General features: G+C 37.8%; 1 protein-coding gene and 1 non-coding gene across 2 annotated transcripts; one reads left to right on the top strand and one right to left on the bottom strand.

Moving 5' to 3' along the window:
- Positions 1-15,323: 15,323 nt before the first annotated feature.
- On the bottom strand, positions 15,324-15,430 carry LOC121203866 (small nucleolar RNA R71). The gene has a single exon (XR_005898800.1). It is a non-coding gene; the product is annotated as a small nucleolar RNA R71 (small nucleolar RNA).
- Positions 15,431-18,930: 3,500 nt separating this feature from the next.
- LOC107955885 (uncharacterized) lies at positions 18,931-19,876 on the top strand. Its single transcript, XM_016891669.1, has 3 exons — positions 18,931-19,105; positions 19,370-19,561; positions 19,671-19,876. Exons 1-3 carry the CDS (start codon positions 18,931-18,933, stop codon positions 19,874-19,876), a joined length of 573 nt encoding a protein of 190 aa, XP_016747158.1.
- Positions 19,877-20,155: the final 279 nt, after the last annotated feature.

The following is a 20,155-nucleotide window of genomic DNA, read 5'->3' as shown; positions in this document are numbered from 1 at the left end:
GCAAACACCTAGAGCCTAATACGAGATGTTAACACAATTTTTTCTAAGTCAAGGTTATTAAAAGGGATTAATGGAAAAAACATTGTTTATCAACAAATATAGAAGTCACATTGTCAATTCAAAGAACTATGTCGATGACATAATCTTTGGATCAACTTCAGTCACTGTAAAGGATAAATTCGTAAATATGATGCAAAGTGAGTTCGAGATGAGCCTTGTGTAGCACCCAAACCCGAGCAGAATAGGCCGACCCAAGTTTGAAACGTCACATTAGCCATTTAAGTGACTCTGCTTACCGGTCATCGAAACACACCATAAAATCAACCATCACACCCAACAAGCATGCTTAAACACTTAATCTTAAAAATAGAAGCCTAAATCATGCTTCGCCTAACATAAAACAACAAATTATAGAAAAGGGTAAATCATCATTTTACACATCATATGCGAAAATTGTAAATTTTGTCCAACAAGTGTCTTGGCCATTTTATTTTAAACCATTTGTGAATATTTTAGCTTAAAATGACATTTAACACTCATTTAATTTCAAAATGACATTTAAGGACTAAAACATTAATTTTAAAAAATATCCAGACAAACCATTTTAAGAAATTGAAGTTTCCATATTGAAATTCAATGTATAAAACCAAGTAATGTAAATTTTCAAAACATTTCATGTTGTTTAAGGCCTCCAATTTTATTACATAAAAATTAGGACTTATTTGCAACAGTTTCACATTATGCCCAGAACTCTTTGAACGTTGTGTCACGACCATACGATTCCCATGTCACAACATCGACCCGGTATCGTGATATCTTATAGGGCTAATTGCGATATCGACTCAAAAATTTGCAGAAAAATTGCAACACTTACATATGACATTTTGACTCTCTCATATACTGTAACGCCCCAAAATATAGGTACTTATTTTCTGTAAGTTGTGTAACGCAATTGTATGTCTGCTTTAGTGGTTAAGTGTCTTGGAAAGTGCCTAGGAAGTCTTGGGTTCAAGTCTGGGCATTTGCAAAAACTTTTTTTTTTTAGAATAAATCCTTGCCTTTAGTTAGTAGTCTTTTAAATTATTGTGAGGAAAGCATGACATAAAATACCTGCTAGTCTAGGGGTAGAGGGGTGTGGAGTGTTGTTTGGGGTCTAAGGTTCAAGCTGCGGCATTGGAAAAGGAGCATATTTATTTGCTGCAAGTGCCCTGGAAGTGTTTGAGGTGGACTAAAATTGAGGTGTTTGAATGGACTTTGAATTGAGTAGTTGAGAAGGAGTGGACGTCATGGAGAAATTGTAGGAGGAAAAAGGGGGATTGGGATAGTGATCAGTTGGAAGACTTTGTGGAAAGATTTTAGGAGAAAATCAAGGGAATGTAAAGTGGAGGGAGTGTTGGGGCCGAATGGGGGTTGTAGGCATCTTTTGGTTTTGGTTTTGGTAGGTTTTTGCACTTCTTTTCGGTAGTTGACTTTAGATTTTAGGGACTATTCTCTTTGGAAGCTGTTTACTGCTAGAGAATTTGGCCATATTCTTTCCTTTGGCTTATTCGGGTTAGTATCTTGGAGTCTATTATTTTTTTTCATGCTACTTTTCTTTACTTTTTCCATTTGGCCGAATACTTCACCAACTCCTTTCTATTTTCTTTGTTTCAGTTTGGCAAGTATTCATTGATTCTTCTTCTTCTCTTCCTCCACCCCTCTATTCTGACCTCTCTTCACTTTGTATTTTGGCAGCATACTATATCTTTCCCCCTCATTCAATCGTTCCTCAGTTGGCTGAATATTGTTAGGTAAGCCTCTGCCCTATTTGTTCTCCTTTATGCTTTTACTTATCTGAGCACCGTTTCCTTTCTTTTTCTTCTTGTAATTGCTACCTCTCTATTTACTATTTCAGATCAATTCTCCCTCTTCTGTTGATTTCCTTTTCTTAAGCTGATTGGTTATGTCCTAGTGAATTAGAGTGGTAAGTCTTTTGGTAAGGGTGGAAGTCTTTGCCTCAATTGGTTGGAAGTTGTTGGTTTATATTTATGTTTTCTTTTTCTTAAGTTCCTAATATTCGGTCCTATCAAATGGTGTTTGGCAGTTACTAATCGTAACAAGCGGGGTTTATCTTCGGAGTTGTAGACTATGTTCGTTTAGAGCAGTAAGGTAAATAACACTACTGTTTTTAATTTAGGTTTAAGCGTATCTAACATTGGTTGTTGAATGGTCACTTGTTTTAGGTGCAGTTCATCTCAAGAAGGGTTGCGTATCTAGAATCCTAACAGGTGTGTAATCACACTGCTATAATCATAAATCGGCAAAAGTCGAAAAGCATGACTAGTGTCGATACTCGAGCATGCACTTGTTCGTGTGGGGAATCAGAAGTACAAAATGTAGATGTTTGATCGTAGAGGCCACCATAAGCGATTTCATGGGCTTAGGCCGTTTTGGGCCATTTTGGGTCGAAATGGGCCGTCTAGGCCCTACAGGCTCATAGGCCCTACACGGGTAAACCACACGGATGTGTGGAGATTATTGGGCCAGGCTGTGTAGTTCACACAGCCAGGCCATTTTTGGGCTTTATAGGCCACACGGGCTTGTGGGCCCACATGGGCTGCATTATGGGCTTTGGGCCCATTATCACTGTTTGACTGTCAAGGTTGCACGGGTCACCCGAGACAACTGTAGACCTACAATTGGGTCGATAAGTATACTTAGACCCCATGTTTATGAAATGACTGTTATACCCATACGAGGTAAAATGACTGATATACCCCTATGATATGTTTGACTGTATTCGAGCACGACGTTCTTGCATACACGTATATTCGAGCATGACATGTTGCATGGGGTGGGTTTGATATATTTGGAAGAAGTGTACTATACTGGAAGCTCTGTTGCAATCACTATTTAGTGTCGCAACCAGTGCTATATTTTGGAGGGTAGGGATAGGTGGGTTGATTTTATCCCCACATGGAGTGTAGGGCTAGATGGAGTGGAGTGTAGAAGATGGATGGTAGGATTTCTGATTGCATTACTGTTACTGTTACTATATTGGGCTAAGGCCCACACTGATACTGATACTGTAATGGGCTACGGCCCTTACTGATACTGGACTATCACTAAAACGAGCTTAAGCCCAAACTGTATTTGCCTACGATTTGATTGATTTTTGTAAAGGGATTACACACTGAGTTTTTCATAAACTCACCCTTCTGCTTTCCTGTGTAGGTAATCCTTAGGCGAGTCAGTGCTGCGAGTGACCCGATGGAGGCCACACAACTGCTTTTGCTACTGTTTTAAACTTTTAATCTTAAAGCTATTTAATTTGAGTATTCTTATGTAATAAGGCCTCTTAAAATTTTTACTTTAATTTGGGGTTTTCTTATTTTCATTTATATCTGCTAGTAGTAGGTCGTGGATTTTCAAAAAGGTAAATGTTTTCCAAACATTGTTTCAAAAGCTCCCATAACAAATATTGTTTTTAAAGTGTAATAACAATCTTAAACGATTGAACTTTTACTAAACCTACTTGGGTTTTTAACAACGATCAAGATACTTAAAAGTTTGTAAAAGATCACTACTAGGATTTTAGTATAGTACAGACATTTCAAACAGAACGATGGGTTCCCAAACACACTTCAATGTGACATCGCAGATTCAATCATAACGTCTAGGCTAGGTGTGGGGTGTTGCATTTAGTTATATCAGAGCCAGGTTGTAAAACTCAGCTATGGATTTGGGTTTCTTTTTAAACTTAGAATTTCGAAAAAGAACTATTTTAAATAATTTGAAATAGTTGGAAATGTTTTACTGAAGGTGTGGTACATCGAGTCTCCGGTACTGATTCTGTAAGTTCTCTGAAATTACTATCTGCCTAAATTGAAATGTTGATATTACTGTAGGCAATAGACTATACTGAAATAATTTGTTTAGGGTAACCTAAAACTGTAGTAAGATTGCGATTTGCGAAACAAAACTCTGAATTATTGATAATATTTTCCATAACATATCCTGTAATAAACACTGGAGCTATAAACTGATACATAAGATTTATAATTCAGATAATACGCAAATCGATATGAGCACCAGAGGTACTCATGGAAGGGGTACAAGAGGCCGTGGCGGAGGCCGTGGTAGTGCTCGGACTGGGTCATCAGCATCAAGCCATATGCCTAACAATGAAGCTAGAGAGGTACCGGCTTCACCTGTGACTGAGACTGGGTCACACGATCGTGCAGCTAGGGATGATGCACTGTCCCAAGATATGTTGTGATTTTTGGAAAGGGTCGCTGGGCCTAATACTGGTACTGTGGGCCGTGGGTCGGTTGCGGAATGACTCAACTCTAATGGGGTTGAGATCTTTAGAGGTATCACTGGAGTTGCCGCTAATATGGCTGAATATTGGATTGATGCCACAGAAAGGATCATGGATGACCTCAACTGCACCCCAGAGCAAAAATTAAAAGGTGCAGTGTCATTGCTACGAGATGAAGCCTATCAGTGGTGGCTTAAAGTGGGAGAGGGTACTCAGCCTGACCGGTTGACATGGGAATTTTTCAAAATTACATTCCATGGGAAATATATGGGCGCTAGTTATGTGGATGCCCAGAGGAGAGTGTTTCTAAATTTGACTCAATGGGATTAATCAGTGGCTGAATATGAGTATGAGTTTTTGTGGCTTAGCCGCTATGCACGTGGGATGGTGGCAACTGAGTATGAGCGTTGTGTTCATTTTGAGGACGGCCTCAGAGGTAATCTACGAGTTCTGATAGCTCTATAGAGGGAGCGAGATTTTACTGTGTTAGTGGAAAAGGCAAAGATTACCGAGGATGTAAAGCGCGATGAGTGCCAGGATCGTGAGAAGGACAAGGGAGGGAACAAGAGGGTTTGAGAGCCCTCAAGTTCAGTTGTGGGACTTAAGAAGAAGGCCAGATTTGATGGGCCGACCAGAGTTAGGGCTTCTATTGCTGCTACTAGACCGTAGCTTTGTGTTGATTGTGGGAGACGCCATCAGGGCGAGTGCTAGAAAAGGTTAGGGGCATGTTTGAGGTGTGGATCTATGGAGCAACGTATCAGAGATTGTCCATAGAGGCCTGATCAGATGCAAGCTATTGGTATGGGTATTGTTCAGCCGCCGAGAGGTGTTCAGCAACAACCAAGAAGTCGTGGCCAAGTCAGGAGTGGAAATGGAATAGGCAGTGGTCGTGGAGCACCGGGCAGAGGTACTGGTCATACTAAAGCGAAGCAGCCGGCACTGGTTTATGCTGCACGTCACCGAGAGGACAAAGACGCCCCAGATGTTATTACGAGTACGTTCTTTATCCATAATGTACCTCATACTGCATTGATTGATGTTGGGTCTACGCATTCTTATATAGCTTACACTGTGTCTGAGACTTTGGGTATAACGGTTGAAAACACTATGAATGAGGTTATTATGTTGAGTCTATTTGGGCAGTCGGTGAGAGTGAATAAACTGTTTAAGAATGTACCTTTGGAGGCCCAAGGAATGATCTTTTTCGCAGATTTAATGGAAGAGAATTCGGCTTAATATTGGGCATGGACTGGCTGGTTAAGCATCAGGTGAATTTGGATTGTGCTTCAAAATGAGAGGTTCTAAAAACTGCAAAGGTTGATGAGGTAGTTGTGATTGGGGAGCGTCAAAATTATCTGTCAAATGTGATTTCTGCACTGAGGGCCGAGAAACTAGTTCGTAAAGGTTGTGAGGCGTATCTAGCCTATATTGATGTTACAGATTCTGAGGTTTCTTCAGTTAGAAAGATCAAAACGGTTAGGGAATTTCTGGATATTTTTCTCGATGAGCTACATGGGTTACCTCCAAACCCTAAAGTTGAGTTTGGGATTGAGCTCCTGCCTAGCACAGCTCCGGTCTCTATCGCCCCTTATCGAATGGCACCAAAAGAGCTTGTGGAGCTTAAAGCTCAAATTCAAGAATTACTGGATTGAGGGTTTCTCCGCCCTAGTGTGTCTCCGTGGGGAGTACTATTCTTATTTGTGAAAAAGAAGGATGGATCCATGTGAATGTGCATCGACTATCGGCTACTGAATAAATTAACTATTAAGAATAAGTAACCCATACCGAGGATAGACGATCTATTCGACCATTTTTGAGGAGCTTCAATTTTCATTAATATTGATCTCCGATTGGGTATCATCAACTGACAGTCAAAGAGGCTGATGTTTACAAGACAGCATTTAGGACTCATTATGTTCATTACAAGTTCCTAGTGATGCTATTTGGATTGACAAATGCCCCAGCGGCTTTATGGATCTGTTGAACCGAGTGTTCCAGCCTTATCTGGATCAGTTCGTAGTGGTGTTTATACATGACATTCTGGTGTATTCGAGAACTGAAGATGATCACGATGCACATCTCTAAGTTGTTCTGCAGATTTTAAGGGGGAAGCAACTGTATGCTAAGTTTAGTAAATGCAAGTTCTGGTTATGAGAGGTAACATTTCTGGGCCCTATGGTATCTGCTGAGGGGATTACGGTTGATCCTCAGAAAATTGAAGCTGTTTTGGATTGGAAACAGCCTAATTTGGTATCTGATATTCGAAGTTTTCTGGGTCTGGCAGGGTATTATAGACGTTTTATGGAGGAGGTTCTCGTTAATTGCTGCACCTCTGACTAAGTTGTTGCATAAATTGGTACCATTTAACTGGACTAATGCGCAGCAGGAAAGTTTTGATAGGCTTAAGAAGGTTTTGACGGAGGCCCGTGTCTTGATTCGGCCAGATTCTAGGAAAGAGTTTACTGCCTACAGTGATGCATCACACGTTGGTTTGCTTTGTGTGTTGATGCAAGAAGGTAAAGTGGTGGCTTATGCGTCTCGTCAGCTTAAGACACATAAGGTGAACTATCCGACACATGACTTAAAGTTAGCCGCGATGGTGTTCGCACTGAAAATTTAGAGGCATTACTTGTACGGCTAGAAGTGTATCATTTACACGAATCACAAGAGCCTCAAGTATCTCCTCACTCAGAAGGAGCTAAACCTTAGGCAGCATAGATGGATTGAGCTGCTTAAGGATTATGACTGTCCAATTGAATACCATCCGGGTAAACCTAATGTGGTAGCCGACGCACTGAGTCGTAGGGCTGTGACTGATCTGAACGCGATGTTTGCTCGTCTCAGCTTATTCAATGATTGTAGCCTGTTGGCCGAACTTCAGGTTAAACTGACGTGGATTAAATAGATTAAGGGTAAGTAGTGGGAGGATGAGTCTTTTGGTCCTCATTTTTGATAGATAGAGAGTGGGGAAACTTCAGAATTTGGACTGAATAGCAAAGGGGTACTTTACTTCCATGGGAGAGTCTGTATACGGAAGGATACTGATCTGAGGCAGTCGATACTGCAGGAGGCACATAGTAGTCCTTATGCTATACATCCTGGCTAGAATAAGATGTAACAAAACCTTCATGAGTTATATTGGTGACCAGGTCTTGAACGTGAAGTTATCGACTTCGTGGGTAAATGCCTTACTTGTCAGCAGGTTAAGGCTGAACACCAGTTACTTTCAGGGTTACTTCAGCCCGTTAAGATTGTTGTGGAAGTGGGAGAGAGTGACTATGGACTTCGTTAGTGGACTACCCTTAACGCCTACTAAGAAAGATTTAATATGGGTCATCATGGATCGATTGACCAAGTCTGCCCATTTCATACCGGTTCGTACTGATTACTCGCTGCAGAAACTGGCTAAACCGGTTTCCATAAAATCATATAAGGATCATCACTTCACACCTTGGTTTTAGAAGAAACTGCATGAAGCACTAGGTATGAGGTTAAACTTCAGTACTGCGTTCCATCCTCAGACATATGGATAGTCAGAGAGGGTGAATCAGATACTGGAGGACATGTTAAGGAGTTGTGTAATAGATTTCTGAGGTAGTTGGGAGGATTACTTGTCGTTGGTTGAGTTTATGTATAACAATTGCTATCAGTCTAACATACAGATGGCACCTTACGAGGTACTCTATGATCGTAGGTGTCATACTCCTTCGTGTTGGACTAAGTTGGGCGAGTGGCGTGTTCTAGGCCCTGAATTGATTTCTGATACCAAAGATAAAGTTAGATTGATTCAGGATCGACTGAAGGTGGCATCTGATAGACAAAATTCATATGCGGATCTGACGCGTAAGGAGATTGAGTATTTTGTGGGGAACTTAGTTTTTCTCAAAGTCTCTCCATGGAAGAAAGTACTGAGGTTTGGACGGAAGGGCAAGTTAAGCCCTAGGTTCATTGGGCCTTACCGCATATTGAAGTGTGTAGGATCGATTGCCTATCAACTTGAGTTACGTCCAGAGTTGGATTGGACTCACGATGTGTTCCATGTAGCCATGCTAAGATGTTATTGCTCTGATCCCACCGCATATTATCTCAACTGAGGAAATTTAGGTTAAGCTAGATCTAACTTTTGAGGAGGAACCGGTTCAAATTCTAAAGCATGATGTAAAAATGTTAAAGAGGAAGTCTATTCCACTGGTTAAGGTACTTTGGCAAAATCACAGCTCAGAGGAAGCCACTTGGGAACCCGAGGAGGCGATGCGACAACAATACCCTTATATGTTTTGACCAGGTAAATTTCGAGGCCAAAATTTTCTTTTAGGGAGATAGAGTTGTAACACCCCAAAATATAGGTATTTATATTTTGTAAGTTGTGTAACGCAATTGCATGTCTGCTTCAATGATTAAGTGTCCTGGGAAGTCCCTAGGAAGTCTTGGGTTCAAGTCTGGGCATTTGCAAAAACTTTGTTTTTTTTTAGAATAAACCCTTGCCTTTAGTTAGTAGTCTTTTAAATTATTGTGGGGAAAGCATGACATAAAATGCCTACTAGTCTAGGGGTAAAGGGGTGTGGAGTGTTGTTTGGGGTTTGAGGTTCGAGCCGTGGCATTGGAAAAGGAGCATATTATTTTACTGTAAGTGTCGTGGAATTTTTTGAGGTGGACTGAAATTGAGGTGTTTGAATGGACTTTGAATTGAGTGGTTGAGAGGGAGTGGACGGCATGAAGGAATTGTAGGAAGAAAAAGGGGGATTCGAATAGTGATCAGTTGGAGGACTTTGTGGAAAGATTTTAGGAGAAAATCAAAGGAATGTGAAGTAGAGGGAGAGTTGGGGCCGAATGGGGGGTTGTAGGCATCTTTTGGTTTCGGTTTTGGTAGGTTTTTGCACTTCTTTTCGGTAGCTATTTTTAGATATTAATGACTCTTCTCTTTGGAAGCCGTTTAGTGCTAAAGAATTTGGCCATATTCCTTCCTTTGGCTTATTCGAGTTAGTATCTTGGAGTCTATTATTTTCTTTCATTCTACTTTTCTTTTCTTTTTCCATTTGGCCGAATACCTCACCAACTCCTTTCCATTTTCTTTGTTTCGATTTGGCAAGTATTCATTGATTCTTCTTCTCTTCCTCCACCCCCTCGATTCTGACCTCTTTTCACTTTGTATTTTGGCCGCATACTATATATTTCCCCCTCATTCAAGCATTCCTCATTTGGCCGAATATTGTCAGGTAAGCCTCTGCCTTATTTGTTCTCCTTTCGACTTTTACTTATCTGAGCACCGTTTCCTTTCTTTTTCTTCTTGTAATCGCTACCTCCCTATTTACTATTTTAGATCAATTCTCCATCTTCTGCCGATTTCCTTTTCTTATGCTGATTGGTTCTGTCCTACATGAATTAGAGTGGTAAGTCTTTTGGTAAGGGTAGAAGTCTTTGCCTCAATCGGTTGGAAGTTGTTGGTTTGTATTTATGTTTTCTTTTTCTTAAGTTCCTAATATCTGATCCTATCAAATGGTGTTTGGTCGCTACTAATCGTAACGAGCGGGGTTTATCTTCGGAGTTGTAGACTACGTCCGTTTAGAGCAGTAAGGTAAATAACACTACTGTGAATCAATTGTTTTTGGTTTAGGTTCAAGCATATCTAACATTGAACGGTCAATTGTTTTAGGTGCAGTTCATCTCAGGAGGGGTTGCGTATCTAGAATCCTAAAAGGTGTGTAATCACACTGCTACAATCATAAATCGACAAAAGTCGGTAAGCATGATTAGTGTCGCTCCTCGAGCGTGCACTTGCACGTGCAGGGAATCGAAAGTACAAAACATGGTTGTTCGATTGTAGAGGCCACCATGAGGGCATAGACCGTTTTGGGCCATGTTGGGCCGAAATAGGCCATGTGGGCCCCACGAGCTTGTGGGCCCCACACGAGTAAACTACACGGACGTGTGGAGATTATTGGGCCAGGTTATGTAGTCCACACGGCCAAGGCTATTTTTGGGCTTTATGGGCTATACGGGAGTGTTGGCCCACATGGGCCTCATTATGGGTTTTGGGCCCATTATCACTGTTTGACTGTCAAGGTGGCACGGGTCTCCCTAGACAACTGTAGACCTACTGTTGGGTTGGTAAGTACACTTAGACCCCATACTGATGAAATGACTATTATAACCCTACGAGGTAAAATGACTGATATACCCCTATGATATGTTTGACTGTATTCGAGCATGACATTCTTGCATACACGTATGATATTATGACATGATATGTTGCATGGGGTAGGTTTGATATATTTGGAGGAAGTGTAATATACTGGCAGTTCTACTGCAATCACTGTTTAGTTCCGCAACCGGTGCTATATTTTGGAGTGTAGGGATGGGTGGGTTGATTTTATCCCCACATAGAGTGTAGGGTTGGACGGAGTGGAGTGTAGAGGATTGGTGGGTAGGATTTCTGATTGCATTACTATTACTATTACTGTGTTGGGCTAAGGCCCACACTGATACTGATACTGTAATGGGCTACGACCCTAACTGATACTAGACTGTCACTGAAACGGTCTTAGGCCCAAACTATATTTGCCTACAGTTTGACTGATTATTGTAACGGGATTACACACTGAGTTTTTGATAAACTCACCCTTCTGCTTTCCTGTATAGGTAATCCTTAGGCGGGTCAGTGCTGCGAGGGACTCGATGGAGGCCACACAACTGCTTTTGCTACTGTTTTAAACTTTTAATCTTTAAGCTATTTAATTTGGGTATTGTTATGTAATAAGGCCTCCTTAAATTTTTACTTTAATTTGGGGTTTTCTTATTTTGATTTATATCTGCTAGTAGTAAGTCGTGGATTTTCAAAAAGGTAAATGTTTTCAAAACATTACGCTATTACAACATATTTCAAAAGCTCCCGCAAAAAACATTATTTTTAAAGTGTAATAACAAATCTTAAATGATTGAAATTTTGCTAAACCTACTTGGGTTTTTAACAATGATCAAGATACTTAAAAGTTTTGTAAAAGATCCGTACGAGGGTTTTAGTATAGTATAGACTTTTCAAATAGAACGATGGGTTCCAAAACATACTTCAATATGACATCGTAGATTCGGCCATAACGTCTAGGCCGAGTGTGGGGTGTTACATACACATACTATTTTATGATTTCATGTTATTTTCCCTATTCGAACATGTCATATAGCATATATATGCACATACTAAGATCATACATTAACATACTTTGGCATCCAAATCAATTACCTATGTGTCATTCTTTTCTAAAGTCTTAAATCAAATTATAAAACTTACCAAATTTGCATATAAGGTAATTTAATGTGCAATAAAGGTACATACCTTGCCATTTGGTCATTTTGCATCCGTCCAAGCCTTCAACACATCATTCAAACCATTTTAACCACAAATCAATAAATCACATGCATGCTACTCAATAATTAACTAAGCATTCATCTAGCATACATTATGCAATCATTTAAGCAATATAAACATCCAAAGATCAGTTATAAAAATCCTTAAATAGTTCATAGAAAGTCCATTTACAAGTCCAAAACAAAAGTAAAGTCTAACCCTAAATATAAACCCACATTGCTATCCCTTATTAACCAAAAACCAACTCACACGCACAATTAAGTATCCTTTACCCTTGGATCCCCAAGTTGTTCACTTCAACACTCCACACAAGTTATGTCTTTGAAAAAATAGTCACAAAATAGTGTGAGCTTAACCAATCCCAATGAGTATTCAAGATGCTACAATAAGCCACAAACACAAGACTTAAAAACAAGTATGTTAAATACACTTATCACATAGCATCATCAAATACCATATCATAATAATACATTGGGAACTTGTGAGTATAAAAACGCATATTAAGGCTCTCATTGGATATACGAGTCTCCATTACACCTTGACTCAATAGAGTCTACATGTCTCCCAAGTAAGTTTGGCATGAAGCATACACTCTCCAACACACCAACATGTCCCATGAACGGAGCAATGCTCTACATTCTCTTATCCCTCCACATTTTCCAATAACAAAACATATAAATGAGTACTCAAATCCTATGACATGTTAACTACATCCAACATTTTCAAAGGTTCACAAGGTCGATATATCCATTTCGTACATTAATTTTCTAGTTTATGCACATTCACTTTCACACTCACACTTATCATATTCATATCACTTATCAATTTCATATATATGATGAACTACAAGTGCTAACATATTACTTATTGAGACAAAATCACTTTCATACCAGAGGTGTATGCATAAATCCAACTATCCACAATGCATATGCAGTTACTTAATCAACATATATTCTCACATCACACACTTAGCCTTTCACGACACATATAGTTTTGTTTATCAAATAATTAGAACTCAAGTAAGAAAATATACTTTTAGGAATTAGATCAGATGATTTGATGACCTAAGCCACCTTTAACTCACTGTTTTGTGAATTAGTTATAGCACACAAGATCACTCACCTTAGCAACTAACTTCAACCACAAAGCTCAAGTAAGCTTTTGCTTGCCTTTGTAATTGCTTGTTGTAAACTCTAATTTATATAGGTTTTTTCTAGTAGCTTTTACAACCTTTTTAATTAAAAATAATACTAATTTCGAGTATTTGTTAAATTAATTTAGTGAATTTTTCTTAAACATTGATAATGAACATGAATTTATAAAATATGCAAATTTATGCTTTATTATATGAATTTTGTGCTTAAATTAAATTATTTCACGTTATTAATTAATGTGTTATATTTAATTGTGCAGTGGGACCATGAAGTTGATTTAATAAAGAGTTTATTGTACAGTTGCATGAACATGAGCTGTTTATTTCCTATGTTGGACGGTAAAACCATGCTAAATGGATCAACAATACATTATTATGATCCAGTTAAAATAATGCTACATGGTGGACAAGTCTGATTATTTAATGGGTCACAGGACCATCCAACAAGGGGGAGTTAAGTCCAAATTTGACACAAGCATGTTGGCTACCAAAATAATCTATTTTGGGATATTGACTGAAGGTCTCTACATTTGGAGAATCATTGGAAATCAGCACACAAAGATTTCCCTTGAAACCATCCAACCAAAGCCTAAATTTGGCATGATTCTATGTTTAAATAAAGGAACCATCATCCACCTTCTTTCACAAAATATGGTCGGCCAGGAAATGGAAAAAATGGATGGATTTCAATCCCTATTTTTAGTAAACTCTATCATCTACTTCAATTATAAATACCCTCACTCATTCCTCATTTCAATCATCCCTCATTCTTCTCATCTCTCAATCATCATTCATTCTCTCATTTCCTCACATAGCATCCTATAGTTTCTTTCTTAGCCAAAAACCTTGATAAGATTATCTCTTGGCTGACCACCTTGAGGAGCCATTAGCAAAGGAGCAACATAAGGATCAAAGGAAAATATCTTCAATTAAAGTTCACGAGACTACTGATTCGACAGATTTTATTCTTCCTTTACTTTGTTATTTTGATTTTAATCATGTTTTCAATATGCTATATTATCTTGTCAGCAACAATGGTAGCTTAACTCTGTTTAGGTAGAATGATTGCATTTATTTAATGAAGTTTGTTTAAATCATGTCTATAGTGTTTGTGCCTCATTCGATCATGTTTTCAATTAAACTCAAGTATATATTTCATTCATACGTGATTGGATGCATTAGAATTAGTTGGGCAATCCTAACCAAACAACAACTATTGGACACAATAATTGAGATGTGCATGCTTAATTTAGATCCTAACCCGACTAAATTAAAGGTTCATAATAACTTTAACGAGCACTACTATCTTGCATAATTTTTAGGTTTATGTGATTAACCTATTTCAAACCTAACCCGTCCATGTTACTTCACATGAATCCTAAGAAACCTTTAGTTTAATATGATCAGTAAAATGCATGTTTTACTAAGTAAAAGATTCCGAACGGACTTAAATTGGTTTCCAAACTCATTAAAGATCAAGTTGCCATAGAATAATTTCCAAACACTCTTAAGCATGATAAAAATAAGCTAAGTTGAATGATGTATTTATCCTAGCCTATTCATGATATTGATTGTTGAACTTTGTATTTTTGCTAAATTCATTTGTACATTTCATTTCATACTTTGCATTTAGTTTAAATTGTATTAGGGATCAATATTAGTTTTTATCATCAAATTGTTAACCTAAATTTTGCAATATATTGATTAACATACACAGTCCCTGTGGAGACGATAACTCTTTTACTTATTTATTACTTGATAATGAATGTGTACACTTGCACAAGCCGAGCTTTACAAGTTTTTAGAGCCGTTGTCGGGGACTGTTACCTTAATCATTTTTATGAAATCCTTCTTTTCCATTTGGTTTTTATTTCATTTTTATCTAAATTCTAACCTTACTAATTTATTATTTATTCTTTATATTTTGTGATTTATTTTTTAGGTGTTTATGAGCATAAATAAAATTATCAATTTATTACTTGTAGACACTAAGATCGAACGGACATTTAGATAAACAAGACGCGAAAGATCAGCTCAAAGACAAGCTGAGATAGACCTTGGAAATCAAAATGATGGATAAGAAAATAGAGCCAATCATGTGCATAATCCAACCCTTATTGCTGATGATAGGGATCGTGTCATAAGACAGTACGTTGTACCATCTTCATTGAATTAAATCTGTGACTTAGGAGACCGGAGATTGAGGCACCGCAATTTGAATTGTAACCAATGATGTTTCAAATGCTCCAAACGGTGGGCCAATTTAGTGGAATGCCCACAAAAGATCCACATCTTCACCTTCGACTATTCATGGAAGTGAGTGATTTTTTTTAAGATAGCCAATGAGACTGAAGAAGCATTGAGGTCGAAATTGTTTCCATACTTGCTGCAAGATTGAGTATGAGTATGGCTCTATTCGTTGTCACCAAGTTCAATAACTACATGGAAATAATTAGTAGAAATATTTTTGGTTAAGCATTTCCCAATTCCCACCTAACAGAAACTCTAAGTTGCGGAATGAGATAACCACTTTCTAACAATTGGATAACGAATCTTTGTACGAGGCATGGGAGAGATTCACAAAATTACTTCGTAAGTGCCTTCATCATGGGATTTCACACTGCCTCCAACTAAAGACATTTTATAATGGTCTTAACGCACACACAAGGTTGATGGTAGATACTTCTGCGAATGGTGCAATTTTGTCTAAGTCTTATAATAAGGCTTACAAGGTCATTGAAAGGATCGCTTGTAACAGCCCGTTTTTAGTCAAATCAAAACAGTGGTTTTGGGACCACAATTCTGAGGTCGACATATTTATTTTATTGTTATTTTAATATTTAAAGCATGATTGAATGATTTTTTGAAAATTTCGTGAAGTAATTTTATCGTTTAAATGGTCAATTTGAGAAAAATGACTTAATTGCGTAAACTGCAAAACTTGGATTCTAATAGCTAAAGGTGTCAAATATTTATAGAACCTTAATATTAAGGTTCTTATATTGAAATTAGACCATCCTTAGTGTAAGTGGACAATATTAGACATTTAATGGATGTTTTAAATGGTTTATTGTTAAGGGTATATGTGAAAAATTGGTAAATAACTTATAATAAATAAAATAAAACCAAATTAAAGGCTTTCATTCTCATATTTTAACCGAAAATTAAAGAAGAACAAGAAGAAACTAGGGTTCTTCATTTGGCTAAGTTAAATTCAAGCAATTAGGTATGTGTTTTGTCCCGTTTTTAGTGATTTCTATGTTTTTGTGATCGTTACATCTAGTACTAGCTAGCCCAGAGACTATTTTGTAAAACTGTTAAAGATTTTGAATGATACCATTGATGAATATGTATGAGTTTTGATGTTTGAAGATAGATTTTTAATAGTTGTTGATAGTTAAACAAGTTTTGTTAAGTGATTTTTAGTGAAAATGCAAAATAGGGATTAAATTGATAAATGTGTAAAGCTAGAGGTTAAATTGTCAAATAATGAAAATTATGGGATGCTAGGGGCATAATGGTAATTCGGATAGCATGGGATATCTTGAATTTTATGAATTTGCGATTTTGTGTAATAAGGACTAAATTGTGAAAAATGTAAAATATGTGGGGCAAAAGTGTAATTGTGTTTCAAATTGTGCTTTGGACTAATTTGAATGAATAGATGATTAAATAAGTTAATTTTAAATATATTTAGATCAAGAGAGGATAAATACAGATTTGGATCGATGAAAAGATAAAGTTATCGACTAATCGACTCGATTCGCCGTTTTAAAATCCGAAGTAAGTTCATATGTTATAATTTCATTTCTAATGTATTTTATGTGCTTTGATATAGCATGAAATGTGTTTATGTGATTGCAGACAAGTTCAAAAATGATTCGACGAAGATTCGAAAGTTGGAATCCCGATTGAACCTTAGGAATAGTTTAGGATGCTAGTGACATGTCATTAGGGATACCTTGAGCCATGCATATACCAATTTGGGCCATGACTTAGCACTTCGGGTGCAACATATACCGATTTGGCTTCGAGCCATGCATATCGGCTAATTTGGCTTCGGGCCATGATATCAGAATTTCGGATAAGTTACCTTGATTTAGCTTCGGGCCATGGTATAGGTACTTATCGTGTGAGACCCTTGAGTATCTAAATTCTATTCCGAATGGTTCAATAGGTAAATGAAAGATGTGGTCGAGTATGAGATTGGTATGATATGGCACAAGTACGTGCGATAATGAATTGATTATTGAAACTATGGAATTGATAAGTTCTTTGGTAAGTTATGTGAATGATCATTTAATAGCTTTGAGATTTAATAGAATTGTTGTATATTATTTTCTACTATTTGAATGATTAATGAATGATGATAGTTTTTTATTGTTAACATACGACCTTACTAAGCTATATTGCTTACTTTGTTGTTTTCTCATGTTTTATAATGATTTCAAAGCTAGCTCGAACTCGAGGATCGTTGGAGACTTCATCACACTATCCTCTGACACTTTGGTACCTTTGAAACTATGTTTTGGGTCGTATGGCATGTATAGGGACTTTGGTCATTTTAATTATAGCTTGATAGTGAAATTAGCCATTTGTGTTGGCTTATAAAATTTATGTTTATAGTGTTGTATATGGCTATGTAAATTGACTTATTTGGTTTGGTTGGTGATGTATGTTTATAGGTATGCTAATGTCATTTTGTGATGTGTTTAATGTTTGCTTGGAAATGGTTGATGAAATGAGGATGTTTGAGATTGTGGTTTAGGTTAAGAAATGCTTAGATGAAATGGTATGAATTATGTTTGATTTGTTTAGTATTGAAATGTTAAAATTTAGGTTGATTTGGTTGTTTTGGATTGCCTATTTTGCCTTGCTTTTGTGCCATATGTGTAGGTGAAGGAGTGTACCGAATGGGGTGGCAAAATGGCTTGGTAAATAGCCTATTTTTTCCACACGGGCACAGATACGAGCATGTGTCTCAGCCGTGTGTGACACACGATCAAGTACACGGCTGTGTGTCCCTTGGTGTTGAAATTAAAATCAAGTCAGTATGCTCCACACGGCCTAACACACGGGCATGTGACTTTGCTATGTGGCATAAGTCAGTATACCCTACAAGTTTGGTATGGCCTAGCACACGGGTGTGTATGGCCATTTTTAGGGCACACGGGCGTGTATGTTGGCCGTGTGACCCAAGTCAGAGAGTTACACAGGGTCAGATACGGTCTGGGACATAGCCATGTGCTCCCATTTCGACTGTCCACACGGCCTGTAACACAGGCGTGTTTGGTGGCCGTGTGAGACGCACGGCCTGGACACACGGGCGTATGTCCCCTATTTTAAGTAAAATTTCCAAAGTTTCGTGAGAGTTTCCTAAGATATTGGTTTAGTCTCGAACCATTCCCAAAGCATGTTTAGGGCCTTGTAGGCTCGTATAAGAGACAAATTGATTGAGTTTGAATAATGAATGTATGAATTGATATTATGTATATAAAAAGCTTGTGTAATTTTTTTGGAAATCCGATAATGCTCTGTAACCCTATTTCAGTGTTGAATACGGGTGAGGGGTGTTACATTGCTAGTAACAACTATCAATGGCCAAAAAATCTAGAAAATTCAGAAAGATGAGTAGCTGGAGTGCACGAAGTGGACGCACTTACATCACTCTCAGCTCATGTATCATCTATTTTTTCGATGTTGAAACAGTTTATCGCTAATGGTTTGAATAATCTTGTAGCTCAGTCACCAAGTAAGTTTGATGTTGTTTCCTGTGTATATTGTGGGAATGGTCATTCTTTCAAGATTTGTCCATCAAATCCCAAGTCAGTTTATTACGTAGGGAATCAACACCAAAATAGAAGTGGACACGAACCATAGTCCAACTTCTACAGTCCTTCATGGCACAACCATCCAAACATTTCTTGGTGTAACCAAGGATGAACCGAACAACACTTACATGCAGCATAAAACTAACTAAGCCCAAGGGTTCAACCAACAAGATCCAAAACCACAACAAGCTGAGTCATCCAATATTTTGGAGAAGGCGTGCATGGTGAAGAATGACGCTTTAATCCAAAGTCAAGTAACAATACTGAAAATTTGGAGAACCAAATGGATTTGTTAGCTACAGAGCTTTGTAATCAATCGCAAGGAGACTTGATGAGCGATATAGAAAATCCAAGATATCTGGGTAAGGAACATTTCAAGGTAGTTACTCTACGAAGTGGTAAGACTTTGGAACCCAAGGTGGTTTTGGTTGAAGATGAACCTATTGAGAAGAAGGAAAGTCAACCAACAGTTTAAATTACTACACCAGATAAGCTAGAACTTAAAAAGTCTGGGGAGGTAAAACCTAAGCTAGTGAATTCTAAAAAACTAACATCTTCTTTAGACGCATATTTATCTCTTCGAAAAAGTTATCCAGTCCAACCTAAAGTTCTATCACCTCCATATCCTTAAAAGTTCCAACTAAATAAGCATAAATAGGAGGTGCAATTCAAGAAGCTTTTGGATGTTCTAAAGCAACTTCACATCAACATCTCGTTGGTAGAGTCTTTAGAGAAAATGCTCAATTATGTGAAGTTCATGAAGGACATCCTTTCCATAAAGAAAAGACTTAGTGAGTATGAGACTGTTGCTTTAACGAAGGAATGCAATGCATTCTTACAGAACAAGCTTCCTCCAAAATTGAAGGACCTTAGAAGCTTTACTATACCTAGTAATATCGAAGAATATTACTATGGTAAAACTTGTGCGACTTAGGAGCAAGCATCAACTTGATGCCCAAGACTATTTTCAAACTGTTAGGAATAATTGAAGTAAGACTCACATTGTGACACTTCAACTGGCAGATCGATCTTTATCATTTCCTGAAGGAAAGATTCAGGATGTTTTGGTAAAAGTAAATAAATTCACTTTGCCTGATGATTTCATTGTATTAGATTTAGAAGCAGATAAGGAAGTGTCGATCATCCTAGGGAGACCTTTCCTACCCATGGGAAGAACATTGATAGATGTGCAAAAAGGAGAACCCATGATGAGAGTTCAGGATGATTAGGTAACGTTTAATGTTCTTAAAGTTATGAAATTTCCTAATCCAATAGAGGAATGTTCAGTAGTGGAGGAGCTAGAAATCTTTGTTTCTATAGAATAGAAGAACAATTTTGAAGACCCATTGGAGAACACTAGGGTTTGAGCTATTGGAAGATGAAAAAGATAATGAAAACATGGCTTTGATGGAAGCCAATCTGAGGGATTATGTTCAATAAGCACGATTTGAACCACTAGAATTGGAAGTTCAGGAATTTAAGCTACTTCCTTCCCATTTAAAATACAT

This window comes from Gossypium hirsutum, chromosome A07, assembly GCF_007990345.1.
Source record: "Gossypium hirsutum isolate 1008001.06 chromosome A07, Gossypium_hirsutum_v2.1, whole genome shotgun sequence".
NCBI classification, from domain to species: Eukaryota; Viridiplantae; Streptophyta; class Magnoliopsida; order Malvales; family Malvaceae; genus Gossypium; species Gossypium hirsutum.
Note: the sequence above shows the minus strand (reverse complement) of the source record. Positions and strands in the feature narration are given on the sequence as shown.

Coding starts and splice junctions, on each gene's coding strand:
- LOC107955885 (XM_016891669.1), top strand. CDS start 18,931: ATGGATTTGTTAGCTACAGAGCTTTGTAATCAATCGCAAGGAGACTTG. Junction 19,106..19,369: donor ACCTATTGAGAAGAAGGAAA/GTCAACCAACAG, acceptor TCTCGTTGGTAG/AGTCTTTAGAGAAAATGCTC. Junction 19,562..19,670: donor TATCGAAGAATATTACTATG/GTAAAACTTGTG, acceptor TTCAACTGGCAG/ATCGATCTTTATCATTTCCT.